General features: G+C 40.5%; 1 protein-coding gene across 1 annotated transcript in view; it reads right to left on the reverse strand.

The window, feature by feature from the left end:
* Window positions 1–15,662, reverse strand: part of LOC127003767 (protein DENND6A-like) — a 46,019-nt gene extending 30,357 nt beyond the window's left edge. The window contains exon 1 of the mRNA XM_050870773.1: window positions 15,478–15,662. Coding sequence (XP_050726730.1) covers window positions 15,478–15,591 — 114 coding nt within the window. The 5' untranslated portion in view covers window positions 15,592–15,662. The remainder of the gene's footprint in view (window positions 1–15,477) is intronic.
* Window positions 15,663–18,099: the final 2,437 nt, after the last annotated feature.

Raw genomic sequence — 18,099 nt, forward strand, 5'->3', positions numbered from 1 at the left:
ACCTCACCTTCTTTTTTCGTTAACCCACATAAGATAGAAAGAAATCGCAGAAACCCCATACACATCATAGGCCCATATTCTCACACGCTCTCGACTCTCAAACCAACCATTTTCAAGGGCCACAAAGGTTTTCATGAATCTTTTTAGACATTCATGGGGGTGCAGAAGTCTTGTCAAACTACCACATGGCTCATAAAACTACTCTCGGATATACCCAAAATAACATCTACGAAAGTCTTAACATTGTGTAAGCCCGATATGATTGAGAAAATTGGCCATCGCCCTTGCACTGTCTTCTTTGCTGTAAAAAACAAATAATAATAATAATAATTCTGAGTTGATAGCGTATTTGAGAACTATTTCCGCGTGTTCTAGTGCCTCCGCCACCACTATCACCACCCAAATCTCCCTTCTTCTCCCTTAACCCATTAAAGATGCAAATGAGTCCGTAAACTCTGCAAATGGTAATCTTAAAGCGTTGTGTATTAGTGCAGTCTCCGTTCGTTCCACCACGCTGCACCTGCTGACATTGTGTGCATTACCGCAACTTAACCTCATTTCCTTCTTCCGTAACCGATATAACTATGCATACGGGTCACACACACACACACACACACACGCCAATTTCAACAAGGTACGAATCTAATTTTATCGCACACTAACACGTGACCACACAACATGCACTACACATTATCACACTATAGCTCCCTTATTTCCTTCCTCTGCAAGTCACGATCAAAAGTCACATCCACACTCGGCTGAATCTTCTCTCAAACTCAGGCCATTATGTCTCCCATCCACAGCCTTTCTTACAGGAACATTTTCAACGTCTTTTTCTCTGTTCCATTAGTGTCGGCAATTCAAGGATTAACCTACATCATTACGACAGATCAAGACACATTTTGGTGATGAAGGTAAAATATGTAACGCCTTAATAATCTGCCCAAAAACCTATAGCTGTAAACACACTTATCCTGTTGTGCATGGGTGAAGTGGGCTAAAGGGGAGTTGGTGTGTGACGGAAGGAAGTAAGGAAAGTACACACACACACACACACACACACACACACACACACACACACCTTCCGTTTCCTCCCTTTGTTGGGGCACGCGTGGTTACCTTGGGCGTGTCGATGCTCGTTACTGTTCTCTCTCTCTCTCTCTCTCTCTCTCTCTCTCTCTCTCTCTCTCTCTCTCTCTCTCTCTCTCTCTCACACACACAAAGAAAAGACGGAAAAGTATGGGTAAGTCGGGCATACTGTCGACACAAAAGCTTCTAGTATGAACACTGTAACTTATTATTAGCTTTATTTTCTACGTAATGACAGACCGATGACTGGGTAAAAAATATAAATAAGCTGCAAAAATACTAGTTCTGTAGAGGGAACAAGATGGGCAATAACCACAAACTAGGATGGATGTGCTTCTCTACACACTTAACAGCACACCCTAATAATTCAAGCCAAACATACAAAGCCACTCAACAGGGGAGCCAGAAATGTAGCAAGAGCAGATCAGCAAACCAATTAACACAACGAGGAGTGGAGTAACTGGAGTGTGGATACAGCGACTTTCGTTTTCATTACACGTAACAAAACACAAGCGCACCCACGAACCAATAAACGAAAAGAAAACAAAATAATAGTGCATTTAATTTAACAAACCAGCTTTTCTTCGTCAACAATGAAACGCCCAATTCATACTTTTTACCCCTGCCTGAGAAAAAAATTGTGATAACCTGGTTAACTTCACGCCAACGCACATCACACAAATAAATTCAGTAACAAAAATATACAAGAAATAAACACTGCACTTCACAAAACAAATCAGCTTTTCTCGTCGATGCTGCCGGGAAAAAAAAAAAAAGTTGTGATAAGCTGATTAACGTCATACCCGCGCAACACACGAATAAATACGAGACAAAAACAACAAACACAACACTACACAGGACAGCCACTACCATCCCTAATAATCAGATAACAATACTAACACGTTTCATCCCTGCCAGGAGAGACAATTATACAACAAGCTGGCTATCAATAAATTAGTACAGCACGTCCATCTATAATATATGACTACCTGCTACTGCCTCGCCTTACGACGCCAATCAATTAATCAATAGTTCTTACTAAGTGCCCAACGTGAAGGTGTGACAGCGACGCAAAAATGTTGGAAGAAAAGGGTTATGTATATAGACTTAGCGATATCGCAGTGATGGAGAGGCAGGAGTGAAGGTAGGAGGGAGAGCACTTAAAATAACGAGAAAAGGAGGTAGAGGAGGAGGAGGTGGTGGTGTTGATGGTGATTGAAATATACACGTTTCACAATGATGCGAACACAATCATCGTCATGGAGCGAGCGATATTAAGGATGAATAAATAAAAAATAATAAATACGGTAGATAAACAAAATTCTAAATATAAACGTAACAGAAGGGTGAGATGATGAGGCGTTTTCAGCCAGGTTATCATATTAAGGACATGACTAATATATTTCTCACAAACTTAGGAACATTTGCCGTAGCATGATGGACTACACTAACATCAGAGCAGAGCGGGGTGGAACACATTGGGAAAGACCTTTTTTCATCTTATTTTTTACAACAAAGGAGACAAAAAAAGTAAACAATAATATAAAAAAAAGCACGCTACTCGCTGCTCCTAGGATTGAGCAAGTAATGGCTTAGTAGAAGTAGTGCCTGGAATGAGGGATGACAATTGGGTTGTTTGTGCACTGAACGGCTTGCGGCTTGTACCAGTAGCCCAGCGTGCACAGTTACCGGTTTCAGCCCTGACTCGATCTTTCCTGCTCCTGGTTTTTGTCTATTCCAGCTCTCCTTTCACTTGCCTGTTCACTCGTTTCGGCTTTTTCATATATATAAAGTTACACTATCATGACAAGTCCATTCTAACATGAAATTTTGCTGTATTTACCAAACGAGTGGTGACTGCAAATTTAGTGACTGCTGCATGTTTTTCCGACTCGTTTGCTTCTCCAGTTTACATCAACATGACGGCAACCATTTCAGACAAACATAAATACCAGACTAAAAAAAGTATCATGATGAAATAATAGAGGCTTTGAGTCATGGTATAATGTAAAATAAATTAACTACAGCCTTAAGGAAAAAGATGCAGGAAACTAAACTATCCCTCCTCTCCTAAATCCTAATACACTCCCTCATCCTGTCCAAGTCATATTTACGTTCACCCTTTGTTTTGCTCTTGGGAAATACTATAACTATCCTCATAGCAAGATGGGGCGGGGCAAGCATGGCATCCTGTTTTAAAACGTACACATTTACATAGAATAAAAATGAGTGAGTGATGCATACTCCTGAAAATCAACTTGACTTATCGCTGGAGAGAGAGAGAGAGAGAGAGAGAGAGAGAGAGAGAGAGAGAGAGATATTCAACTCCCCTAATCCCCTTATATCTATTAAACAACTCTTATGCCACGTCCAAAGTAAGGGCAACATAATCTCTCAAACAACCAATCTTTAATTTACCTCCACGGCACCTTTTACGCAGTTCATATGCATCAAAATAAGAAAAAATAATAATAATGCTTCTTTCTCCGCCCCAACGCCTAACACATTCCCTAACTACGCTTCCGTTTCTATATCGTATATCTTCGATTGCGTGAGTGCGATAGACAATAATAGACAACGCACGTAGAGCCAAGAATATTTAGGCCAGCGAAGAGATCCTGCAGGAAGGTTGCCAACAGACCCACAGGCTACGGGCACCACCCCCATGATGGCCTGTGTGTGTGTGTGTGTGTGTGTGTGGCGCGCCATAACACGACACCAATAGAAGCTACCAGGCGACTATATCCGATATCGAAGGAAAAAAATGCATCCCGTTTCCAAAGAGTAGAATTTGGAAGGCGTTTTATCTAATCTTAGGTTCGTGTTCTCAATCGTATCGGTCTTCATTATTTTCCAAGGTCACAAAGAAGATGAACCGAGACTGCCTGGGGGTTGGGATGGCATGTTCCTCCCTTCTCCTTTGTTGTTTACTTGCAACAATAAACTGTCAATCAATCAGAAGTCATATAAAACTATCACTAGAATCTCAAACCAGTCCATGAATATTCCAGCAACTACTACAAGAGGCTTTTCAGAGAGGCGAACTAAGTTGCTGATAAAAGGATGCGGCTTTAGCTCTTTGTCTATCTCCTCTCGTAAACAGTAATCCATTTAGTAGATACAAGCATAAAAGTGTGTGTGTGTGTGTGTGTGCGATACTAGCGTGACATAAGCTGCACGTTTAGCCGCTAATTCACTAAGTACACGGCTAAGTATGCACGTAATTATCACGCACGCTCATGAACTTTACCCTCATTTCATCAATTTATTTCATTCCGTTCTCATTAATCAGTCAATCGCTCTGCAAATCCATCCGTCATCACGTTTATATGCACACTACACTCGTTAAGCTATTCGTGCATCGGTTTGGTCTTCGCGTTAACCTTATATTCTCCTTTACATTAATTAACTATGAAACAAAATAATGTCACCTCAACGAAAACTACAGTAGAAAAAAAATGATCACAGAACAAACGCAGTACATATATACAAGATTTTTTTTCACACAGGGGCGAAGAGGGAATAATGGAAGTGGTGTTATACAAGAAAGGAATGATGGTGTTGGTGGAGACAATTTTTCTCCTTGTCAAGTGCCACCGTGACTCATTACTCATTCCAAGCAAGAGAAAGAATGGGTAGGAAAACAACAAGTGACGACACACAGCATCCTTTTCCGCTACGGAGCAGTGTGGTAGCAAACGTATGGTGGTGTTATCGTCACGTAGGCCGCTGCTGGCTACTCTTCTTTGTTCTTTGACGTCAGGAGTAGGTTAAGAAATAGCCTGTCAGGGCCTTCCTCTGTTCCCACCTAAACCCAAAGGAATATGAGCGTGGGGACTACTAAATACAAGCTATGTAAACAAGACGTATACAGCTTCTTACATCCATAGTACACTCAGCATTCTCTTGTTATCCCGTTCTAAAAGTTTTATATATGATTTCTTTAACGTGACCTTCATTTACCCTTTTAATATCGAAAGATCAAAACTGCCTTAAAATACGAGAATACGAACTATGTTGCAAACTGAGCGGTGTCTCATATTATATAAAAAAGAACCCAATGTTTACTAGCTTCCCCGCCCCACTACTGCCTGCATGCCCTCCGGCCGACCGCTACCCAACTGACACCCCTAGTCCTACCTCCTCCACACACCGCCTTCAAGGATAGCAACAGGCTTAACATGGGGATACAACTCCACACTATATGCTGCAACTTCGCACACACGCACACACACACACACACACACACACAGATCAGTAGCTTAGCAGCTCCAAGCTCTCAAGATCAAAAGTTCAGTACGTGATCTGACCACGGTAAAATAACATATACACATATTCAATTATTCAATTATAAATGAAACATGAAGGGAATGCTTTACCGCAAGAAATCGTATTTGTGGAAAAGTAGCAAAGCGGGGCTACTTGGCTACAGGGGTACAGCTCCATGATTGCCCATACTCGAAGGTTGATGGCGCTGAAATGTTCAACGCGTGATCACAGCACGTCTCCAGTCCCCACTCCAGATACCATGAAGCAGGCACCGAGGAAGGGTGCAGGAGCATTAAGGTATGAGGAAAGGTTGAGTCTGCTGGAGGTGAGTAATGTCTGGGTAATTTATAGCCTTTGTTAAAACATATACTAAATTACTTGAAAACTGATAACATTTTTTTAGCTTAAATTTAGCTTGAGATTAGGAATCATTTCCCAGCAACACGTTTCGAAACGGTTTTGTCATTTATCAAGCGCCACTGCAATGACAATATCATGTTTGAGGCAAGTTGGCAGTGTCAAATTGCCCAACATACGAATATTTAAATTTACGTATAATAATCTTTCAATATTTTTTTTTCACTATTTTCAAACATGGTTAGAACATACCAATGGAAAACTGAGCGAGCCTCAACCCCTGACGTGATGCTAAGAGCTGCCAAACACGTCAGGTGTAAACACCAGCGGATAAGAAGGGTTGCAAAGGGCTTTGGCATTAAGTTTTGAACACTTGCACGATACTGCGAGAAAATAGCCCATGAGCAGCTGATCTGTGATGATATTTCATCTCTCACAGTAGATACTGCACATACTGCACATACATGTTGTGTGATCCTGCACACAGTCGAATACTTTCAGAAGAGCAGGAAAAGGAACTTTCCATATATCTTAAACGTGCCTATCAGTAAAGGAAGTGAGGAAATTTGCTTATCAGTATGATACATATGTCAATAATAATATTCCTAATACATGGACAGAAAATGAGACGGCTGGTGCTGACTGGTTATCTGGTTTCTTGAAGAGGAATAAGAACCTGTCCATTAGATCACCAGAAGCAACCAGCCTTTCTAGAGCAACAAATTTTGACAAGACAAAAGTGGACATGCTTTTTGGACCATTTACATTCTGTTTGTGATTGCTACAAGTTTGCCCCTCGGGAAATCTGAAACATGGATGAAACAGGAGTAACAACAGTTCAGAAGCCTATAAATGGTTGTTGCTCAAAGACTTTCACCAAATTGGAAAGGCTGAAATAAGAACATTTGCAACAGTGGCCCTAATTGTCTCAGGAACAGGTCATGCAGTTCCACCTTTCTTTGTTTTCCCTACAGTTCAATTCTATGATCATTTCCTTATCAATGCCCCTCCTAGTAGTTTTGGAGCTGTCAATCCATCAGTGTGTATGACTCCATTTTCTGGATTTTCTTAAGCCTTTTGTAAAGCATACCAAATGTTGCAGACTATCCAGTGCTTTTATTACTAGACATGGTGACTCTCACCTGTCCATAGAGGCCCTGGACTACTGCGAGGCTAAAGGAATTGTTGTTCTTTCATTCCCCCAACACGATTCTCACAAGATGCAGCCACTTGATGTAAGTGTCTATGGACCACTGGAAAAGCACGTACAAAGTGCCGGTGACTCCTGGCTGACTAATCACCCAGGTTCCACTATGACATTCCAGGTGTAGTCTGCACTGCTTTACCCCTGGCTGACACCTACTAATATCATGGCTGGGTTTAGGTCTATTGGGATTTCGCCCTTCAACAGATATGATTCAGGGCACTGATTTTATGGATGCATGTGTACATGACAGGCCTCAGCCAGATGTTCAATCGGGAATGCAAACATCGACGGAAAATAAAAACAATGTCCAATCAAATGCAACTCCACTCTAGTTCTCCTTCCACCCTTGATGACGCAGAATTGGATGGGGAGAATGAATCTATGACTTCTACGTCTGCATCTTGTCAAATTAATGAACCTACATCATCTACCTAGATGGAACCTCTAGCTAGAAAAAGATATGAGCTTAACACCAGAAGCAGTATGATCATTGCCTAAAGTAAGTTCAAGAAAAGGAAATGCTGTGAATAAGAGAAACCATAGGTACCTTGGTAATTCTGACTAATGCCCTACTAGTTAAAAGAGCACTGGAGGAAAAAATGTCAAGTGGAAAAGTGAAAATTTGAAGAAGAAACCTACTGCCAAAGATGAAGACAAAACAAAGAAATCAAAAAAGCTCAGATAACAAAACCCACTGCCTGGTCTGTATGGAGCCATATGTTAATAGCAAATCATGAGAGATCTGAGGGAACTGCCTAGTTTTTAAAATGTGGACTCATGAGAACTGCACTGATAATGCTTTGTTTTTTGCTTCACAGAACTGGGATTCAAATGATGAGTTAAAACAGCTTTTCTTTCCTAGCTTTTACATTGCAGTGTTTATGTTATTACAAGGAAAATCATCTTAGCTGATTTTGAATGATCAGGAAACTTTCATTTATTTTGGCTCTGATTTTGAGCCGAGTCTGTTCTATTAGAATGTGGGCTCAAGAGAACTGTAGTGATAAGGAATTGTTTGTTACGAGTCTGAACAGTGATTCAAATAATGAGTTACGGTAGTTTATGTTTTCTTTTCAAGCCTTCACCTTGCAATTTGAATTAAACTAATTTAGAAGAAATATAGTAAAACCTATTCCAAATCTCAGGTTTTTTTCCTTTTTTTGGTGTGATTTTCAGAAGAGGTTTGTTTTTCAATCCATTTGCAAGACTTTTTTTTTCATTTTCCAATTGGAAATTTCTATTCAAAGTACACATTAAATTAACATATATGAATACTTAGGGTAAGTTTTATAATAGTCGGGCTAAATTGACATTGAACAAAATAATATGCCAACTTGCCCCATAGTGTGTGCTAACATAACCCATCAGTGGGACGTGGTGGCACACGTTAGAAAATATTTTTGATAGAAAGTTGCCTTTATGTTTGATATTGAATTAACATTTTTGTTTGATAAAAATTTAGTTGAATATTTTATATTTTTCATTCAAGTAATGTGCCAAAATATATCTGTTGTTTGTGATCCATAATCAAAAGGGCAAGATACATAGGATACATAGGAAGAACAGACACCAGAAGACCTATCAGTCTATGGCAAGGGTGTCTGTTTACTACCGCTACTACTAGTAATCTACGTGTGGTAGGATAGGACAGAAAAGATCAAGGCTCCTCCCCAACCACCTCTCCCTCCAGCAACGTGCCGGCAGGAAATAGTTAGAAGAGAACACCATGTACCTTTAAGGAAGAAAGGGCCATGGAAATTTTACAGTAAAGAGAGAAATAAGAGGAAATTACTACCCTTAACTTACACTACTGGTAACCTAAGCTGTGGGGGAAAATGACTTCATTACATAAGAACATAGAAATACAGGGAGACTGGAAGAGGACGAGTGGCCTACACAGGGCAGCCCCAGAATCCCCCCTAATACCCACGATGGGTGAGGTGTAGTTTCAGGGGCACAGGTGGAGGCTTGATCCTCGTTTTGCCGGTGGCGCTAGGCACGCACCAGTAACCTGTCACCTTACTGCACCCACACCTCACTCCACCTGTCATGCGGACATTAACTGTTGCTTTACTCTATTGTTGACTTTCGCTACTTGCAATCTAGGTTGTGGGGGAGCATTATATGAATATAGGTTGAGGTCTTGCTGTGCAATCTGTCTGAAAACAGGCGATGAGGCGATGAGCCAACTAGCCCTGCTCTGGTCTCCCTTATACATAACTTCAAGGAATTATGAGATAAAACATGGTAAAATATGCAGGACCATAACCAGGCCTTGAAAACAGATGAGGCAAACACAGCCCTACTATGGAGGTCTGGGGTCATGCTCTCCTGGAATGGGGAGAGGAAAAGGAGATGCCAGATGAGGCGGCTGCCTCAACTGGCTCAAGGTGGTTACGGGCATAAGGGACTTTAAAAACATGACTCAGTCCTGAAAAAGCAACAAATAGGTACAAATTTTCAAGAAAAGAACACACACACACACACTACTCAACCTAACTGTTGGTCAGTGTCATGAATTATAATAATGAACAAATGGGCTTATGCCTAATGCTTCTCCTTTAGTTTTTCTTGATCCAAACATCAACTCCCTGAACACCGAATATCTCAAAAGGAAACAAACATTATGAGGAACCCAACAAAAAACACACAAAACAGGGTTATACTAGAGCCTTGGGAATGTCTAGATTCATTATAAAGAGCATGTCCCTGGGTGTATGCAAAGCATCTATTTCATTCCATATTCCTTGATATTTTCCTTGAGCATTATTCTAGCAAAGGCTAATATTTTGCTTGTCCCTTGGTAAGATAAAATGTCCACATTGTATTTTGGGTGGAATACACATTTTCTGACATATTGTGGAGTTTTCTTCAGTATGATTCATATTTCAATTTCCTAATTTTTTCATTAAAAGAAGAAATGCTGTGCACTATTGCCCTTCCGAAGTAGCAGTTGACTTGCCTCTTGCCTAAGAATGTGAATGCTAACATACTGTCTTTTAACTGCTAACACGAAGCTCATACATAACACTATAACTAAAAACAATTAGCTACAACAGAAATTTTTTTATTTAAACTTTTTATATGAACAATATACATTAATAATAAATGTTACATCATTCCTGCATATTAATTATTTTTAACTTGAACAATTAGTTCTAAGAATTACTCCTCCCTGCCTTGGCTGGCCATCTTAGGTATACCTCCCTTCCATTACTTGAACCTGAGATGATGGTGGCACTAAATCTCTTTTACTGATGGCTTAAGATTTTTCATAACACTCAAAAATGGTGATTATCTATTCTCTCTCTCTCTCTCTCTCTCTCTCTCTCTCTCTCTCTCTCTCTCTCTCTCTCTCTCTCTCTCTCTCTCTCTCTCTCAATATCCTTCATGTGAACTCATATTTTCCCCCTTTAAAATCAAATGCAGTGATCTTGAAACTTCAATGCATTCCACTGTTTTTACACACCCACACATCCATCTACCTGACATTTAGGTTCTCTCTCTCTCTCTCTCTCTCTCACACACACACTAGTCTTCGTACAGCAAGATAAAGAACTCCCTCTATCCTATTCTATATAGCCTAAGTAGCTTCATTGTGTGACTCATCCTCCTTTTAAGTTCATCCTGTCATTCTTCATTTCCTCCCAACTCTCTTGCTGCCACATTTTAGTTGGTAGCCTGCAGCTCTTTTCAAGTATTCTAGGTATTATAAGTTGCACTAACATTTTCTTTACTACGGTTGTTATTACTGCAAAGATATATATACACTGTGGCACTTTTCAATACCTAATGTTAATAATTAAAACACATGTGATTTTACCAACATGCTGCTCTTTTTCTAACATTACCCAACATATCCTCTCCCTCTTTATCTTCACATAAACATTACTATGAAGAATGGTCAACACTACAGCCTCACTTTTACTCATATAAATTAATCTTACTATTAATAAATTGCAATGAAGAAAGTAAGAATCTAAATGTTCCCTAAGTTACAGGCAAATTTACCTTCAAGTTATTTACATACCTATTCATTCTTTCCTGCAAAAATATGTTAAGAGATAGTTGACCTCTAGTATAAATACATGATATTTATTTATTTTTAATTGTTTCTTGAAAGGCTCAAGGTATAAACATCCAAGGAATACTCAGACGACAAAGACCTTGCGAGTGACTAACCCCTAACACCATTAGTGAAACCTTGTGTGTGTGTGTGTGTGTGTGTGTGTGTGTGTGTGTGTGTGTGTGTGTGTGTGTGTGTGTTTGTTTGTTTGTTTGTTTGTTTGTTTGTGTGTGTATGTGTGTGTGTGTATTTACCTAGTTGTATTTACCTAGTTGTGACATACGGGAAAAGAGCTACTCTCGCGCTGTCCCGTCTCCATATCCTCTCTTATCCAACTTTTCCTTAAAATCATGAATGTTTCTTGCACAAACCACCTCCTTCTCCAGTCCATTCCATAGTTCAATGCTTCTGTGTGTGTGTGTGTGTGTGTGTGTGTGTGTGTGTGTGCCAGAAAATTTAACAAAATTTCTGACTTTCATGGAAACTAAAAACTTAGCTTCACTACACTGACTTCCTAAATTTAGAAGAAAAACTAAACTCTGCTCTTCAACAACAAATTGCAGAACAAAGATATACATAGCAGTAATGGGTACCGAGATATGGAAAAGACTCCTGTCTTCTAAGAATGCCCCCTTTCCAAAAATGCTAAGCATCTGAACCCTGAACATACTCAAGTACAACTAAAGAGTTGGCCTATGCAGTGTGTGGACATGATTGATTAAAAGTATATTGTGTGGTGTTAGGAGAACCAGACTCAAAAAATGACACTTCATTGCTGTAACTATACCAGTAAGCATATTATTTTTGTTTCAAATTAGCTATGTCCTTTCCTAAATTCAATGGAAAATAAGAAAAAAATAATATATGAAATAAAAACTAATAAACAATAGAATAAAAAGTCAGAAGAAAAATAAACAAAATAGCTAAAGAAATATATTAAAAGATCTAATGTGTTGTTGCACAGCATCCTGTTTACTTCACAGAGTTCCTAAGACAACAAGGGATGGCGTAGTAATGAGATTGGGAAAGCTTCAAAGAGATCTGCCGACACTACCCTGCTGCCTGAAGCATCACAGAGATAAGGGCTATTATTGACATTACCTGGGCAGAGGAGGCTAAGCAACCATTAAGAGGGGGATTGAATACCATCTGAAGGAATTTAGATAAACAGGTTTTGGCAGGTAAAAAATTATAACATAAATAAAGGTAAAAAGGTAAACTTGGGGGCATACGCTGTAGCAGCGCGTGGCCTCGGTGCTCATCTCTGTCACCTTGGCCCTTGAGCCTGTGACGGGAGGGAGCCCATTACCCGGGACACAGGGCCAGTGTGACAAATAACTTGATGATATATTTGCCTTTAACTTACGGAATGTTTAGATTATCACTTTCTTGATGGGAACTTTTTTTATAGTAAGATTAGTTTTTATTAAAAAAGAAAGTAAGGCTGCAGAGTGTAGACCATTCTTCAAAGTTCAGATCATACTGAAGAGATTGAAGAGAAAAAAGGAAATGGATATGATGGATAATGTTGTTAGAAAATTTAGGTGAGGTAACATTATTTGGTACCTAATGGTTGTTAGTAGTGGCCCAGGCAGCACCATGACATGACACGGCTGCTCCATATTTTTTCACATCTCAAGAAATACAAGTTTTACCCAAGAAAAGTTCCTAATATAGTATCATATAGCCTTGACCAGTCCTGGAGCATTACAAACACACATAATCACTCAACTTTACAACATTATAAAGACATGTCAACTGCCTTACATATGTCTGAGTAACTGCCTGTCACAAAGGACTTTAATTTCTAACTTACAGACTGACACACAAAACAGTCCATAACAGTTCACCCAATCACCAATAGAGGATTCTCGTGCATCGCTCGCTCACTAACAACAGGAATATACTTTGCCATCAGGCATGAAAAAAACTGTGTCTTCTTGCTTTCTTAGAACATAAGAACATAAGAACGCAGGAGTCTGCAAGAGGCCAGTAGGCCTGTACGAGGCAGCTCCTTTGACCCTAAGCTCCCGTGTATCTAACCCCACCTAATATCGCTGTCCATGAATTTATCTAGTCTATTTTTGAATGTGACAATTGTTAAAGCAGCCAGTTTTCACAAGCACTGTTCCTGAAACCACTGCACCTGTCATCTTAAAAAGGCTACAGTGGTTCAGGACTTTGTTGGTGGAACTGTTGTGCTTCTGGTGAACCGTGATGCCCAATGGCCTTCTTTAGAACAAATTAATTGCCATAGAGATTATTACAGCATGGGCTATCCCCCTCCCTTGGGATTAATTCTTAATAAACCAAAAAATAATAGCAACAACTTATCATCAAAGGTCCATTTCTACAGCAGCTTCGGAAAAGACATATTTAAGCTTGAGTCGATACAGCCTCTTGCTAAATCAGCCATATATTAATCATTTTTATTTTATACTGAAAATAGGCACAAATCCTGAATAAATAACACTTAACAAAATTAAACGTACCTATATATGCTATAGAAGGCATTTGATACAGCCCAGTGCCGAAAAAAAAAACTGATGAAATCGATTTCAGTTGAATACTCATTCAAATCAAAGTTAATATTAAAAGGTGACTGATAACGTATGATCCATGCCAGTGCCATTACCTATTTACACATAAATATGCGCTACTTTGTTAGACTTCCTACTGACCCATGACTGTAATTAATCCAAGAAAGCTAGCTAGCATCAACCATACTACCCAGAATTGAAAGTTCTCTGGGTGGTGTGAGCGTCACTAGCACAGCCTGCATACTGATGAATATTTTTCATTAATTTTCTCAGAAACTCTAGTAATAGATATCATTTAGTACAATGAAAGCTACCAGAAACAGTAAAACATGAGGGGGTGCATCCTCTGAAGGGAAGTTGCAAACATACATTCACCTGTCACTTAGTGATCCGAAGGGAAGCCCCCCTAAATGGCGCTTCCTATAGGGTCACTAAACTAGCATGCCAAGGGAGAAACAAACAGCCTGACACAAACATATAATCTGCAGGTCAAATTGCAATGATTTGTTCATAATGTTAAATGGAACAGAAATTAGTAACTAAAATATGCTAGTAAGGCTTTGTAAAGTGAATAGTAAATGTCAAGAACAAAGGCACACCTCTACTTTCCTATGTTTTCCAAATTTCCTTCAAATAATGGTAATGAACACCAGAACAAACATGCCAACTAAAATTAGTAACACCAGGAAATTAAGGGGGCAGAGTCCTCATGTCGGGAAGCCACAAATGTTAATATTCACCTGTCTTTTAGCAATCATAAAACATACTCTTCCCTGATGTAGCTGGGTGTTACCAAATGACAACTTTGACAAGTGACTCCATATTTGCAATCTCCCTATTTGCTATTTTCCATTGGTTTATTGTTCAAGAGTTAATCACTTGTGTTTGTGAAAAAAAAAAAAATCTGAAAATCAATCTTAACAAATACCAAGTGCAAAGTAGGTACTAGGTTCCTTTCACATCTTTCTACATCATCATTTCCCTTCAGTGTATACAACCTCCTTTCTCTTCTGACTTTACCAATCATTTCCTTTCCCGACCAACAATTTCCTAACACAAAGACCCTCAGCCCGCAGCCCCGCACCACCACCCACATGGCCCACCCTAACACACCTGCCTCTGCCAAACACCGCTGCCTACACCACCACCCTGTAGAGCCTCTAAGTACCTGTAACCACCGTGCCTATGACGACGTATCTCATAATGATGCTGGGACTGGAAACTCGCCCCTCAGCACCCCAGGAAGTCAAACCAAACGAAAAAATACATAAAGAAAAAACATGAGCGTCCCCGGACCCTAGCAACGGCCTTCACTCCATCTTAAACGGGTTAAACCATTGTTCCTTAATTATCATATCCCCTCTTGATGCTATACTCATTCCTCAACATCCAGACCACTCCCAGGGCATGAAACATAAGAGGAAAGGAGAAAAGGAAGACAAGAAATGGGAGGGAAGGAGACAAGGGGAGGGTGAAGACAAGAGATGGGGAGGGAAAGAAAGAAACGGAGAGGGGGAAGACAAGAGGTGGGAGGGAAGGTGAGAAACGGAGGAAAGACAAGCGATGGGAGGGAAAAAGAGAAACGGAGAGAAAACAAGAGATGGCAGGGAGAGAAACGGAGAGAACAGGAGATGGGAAGGAGTGAAAAACGAAGAAAACAAGAGATGGGAGGGAAAGAAACGGAAAAATGTTGAGGATGAAGACAAGAGGTGGGAGGAAAGGTGAGAAACGGAGAGAGGAAAGACAAGAGATGGGAGGGAAAACAAGAGATGGCAGGGAGAGAAACGGAGGGAAAACAGGAGATGGGAAGGAGAGAAAAACGAAGAAAACAAGAGATAGGAGGGAAAGAAAGCGAAAAACGGAGAAGAAAAGATGTCAGAGAGAGAGAGAGAGAGAGAGAGAGAGAAGAAATGGTAGGGAAAGAGAGAGCGCCCCGCCGTCCCCCTCACCTCCATGGCCTGGCCCAGCTCCAGGTCGAAGGTGACCACACAGATGGCATGGACCCAGTCGCTGAAGTTGTCCCAGGGCAGGCGAGGCACTTCCTTGTCGTCCGTGGGGGCCATCGTGAGGCAGCCACAGAGCACAGCGACGCGCCTCCCTCCCCTCCCTCACCAAGCCAAACACTGGACTAAAAACAATACGCGCCAGCCTCGCCGCTGCTCGGGATGTTCCCTAAACTTTATCCCTAAACACCCAGGCGTGCTTGAAAACATTATTTCCTTAACGTTTTTGTGTGTAAGCGCCTCGTAGAGATAAGTACGACCTACGTATGAATATATACTATAATTGCAAGAAGTATATTTCAAGAAAGGTTTTGGTTAATGCTGATTATATCAACGCCCTCATAACTCGATCGCTAAATTCCTACCTTACGAAGTACCCGACTCTTCTGCCAGACCTACACATATGTCTTCTACTGTACTGTACATAACCTTCAAACCTCTCGGAAAACAATATGAAAGAGTGTACAGATCAAAACAAGTTTGGAAATAGCCATGAAAGTTGTACAATCCCATATCTGGCCGCGGGCGGCTGAGTAGCCCATGCAATGCCACAAAACGTGGTGAGGGGGACGAAGCACCCCGTTAGGAGGTTCATGTACGTATATGCACCTGTCTTTTAGTGTCTCGAATGGGGGTTGTAAGTAAGAGCCTATTGAATTTTAGCTGTGGTGAGCCGCGGGTTTTAGCTGCCGGGAGATGCTGATTATTGCTGAGGGCTGTTCCTCAAGCCGCGGCCACGCGGGCTCTCGCAAACAATTCACATTTGTTTTATCTCTACACTCTTCCCGGTGGTCGTCCGGGAGGTTTAAAGGCTAGGGGAATACATACATGGAAACAGGAGAGCAATTGGTTGGGTATGAAACGAAATTATTGGCGTGATAATTGAACCACTCAACCTAGCTCCCGGCAGTGCCGTAAAATATTTCTTAACGGTTTTGTGTCAGCACCTCGTAAAGATAAATATATGCATTCAACAGACACTGGATGCTACAGATACAGTTTAGTAAGGTTTCCCTCCTTCCCCCCGCATCTTTTGGAATAGAGGCGCCAAAATCTTAAGTATACTCTTGGGTTTCCTTTTTCTTTTGGCAGCTAGTCATTGGGTTTGCATTCTCTTCAGACAAATCCACTCCAGAGCAATATATATGTTCAATCTGATTGCAGTTTTCATTGGAGGACTAAAGAAAAAAAGATAAAGTGGGTGCTCCTGAAGGCAGTGTCACTTATGATTCTTTTTTTTTTTTTACATGGGAAAAGGCAGATCATAGTATTAAATTATCTAAGGACAGACACAGATCCACACGGCATGCTCCTGTCTGCAACCAGAGTGTTGGCAAAATGGTTTACATGTGCTGAGTTGTTTTACAAATGTAGGTGATTTCCCTTATGACGTTATCTGACATAAAGAAAACTGCAGAAACTGGCGAGAACACATGAACACTGCGAGCCTCCAATCCGTCGTCATTACGTTGATATCTCAGGGCCGTAATTTCTGGGGAGGCTAGGGGGTATAGCCCCCAAAAGTTTTATATCTCGCCCTAAAAATGCCCCTAAAAGTGATTATAAAAAAAAAATCCCCTACCTGCGTATGCTTGCATCGCGAAACTGTCTTGCACCTCCCTCCTGTGACCCGCCAGAGCGCTCTTTCTTGCTCAAATGACAGGGAGGGACGGGACCAACACAGTTCATTCGTCAAGGACAACAAGCTCTAATTTAGTCATAATTACGAGGTCCATAGTTCATAAGGAAAATATTCCGGTCTACTAAGCGTTATTTTATTAGCCACATAATCTTAAATGTTCTTCTTCTCTGGAGTATTTTAGGGGGAGGCTGTGGGACCACGGCTTTTTTGTTCTTTAGAGGAGAAAACTCCTAAATGGCGTCTTTTCACTTTTGACGTGGAGTTGTGTGTTTTTTCAACGGGGGTGTTCTTACTTATCCTGCAAGGATACTGCAGTGACACAATATAAATCTTTATCGGCCCCACATGGCCAGAATACCTATGAGAAGCTCAAGAAAGTCATTATTGCCGGCCCTAGGGTATTGGACAAAACATTGAAACTACACTTAAATATGAAATTACTTATGATTCTTTCTGTGTACTTGAAAATACCTCCAGTAAATTACCCGTGATTCCTTAGGCGTGGTACCAAAATAATACCAATAGCAATTAATCTAATTTGCTTAAAGCCGGACCTCGTCATTACCTACCCTACCTGGAAGGATGGGTAAGACCCCATTAAGGACTTCATTAACTGGTACCAGTTGAAGATTAGAAGCAATTAGGTTCATTTGCATATAGCCGGCCCTCGTCATTTCGTGTCGTACCAGGAAGGATGAGTCAGGCCCAATTAAGGGCTTAATAAATTAGCCACACTTTTGTTTATAGCTTTAAACTGGTTCAAACTTCTATTTAACATTCTTATCTGCTTTTATTCCATGGTCAGTAATGTAATTCTTTGTTAACCCAAGAGCAATTGTAATAAATTTTCTGCAATTATCAAGGTTACAACGTTTTCACTCGTATTTTAGTACGTCTACAGAAACAACTCGATCTCCTGTAGGGGA

This window comes from Eriocheir sinensis, chromosome 26, assembly GCF_024679095.1.
Source record: "Eriocheir sinensis breed Jianghai 21 chromosome 26, ASM2467909v1, whole genome shotgun sequence".
Lineage (NCBI taxonomy): Eukaryota > Metazoa > Arthropoda > Malacostraca > Decapoda > Varunidae > Eriocheir > Eriocheir sinensis.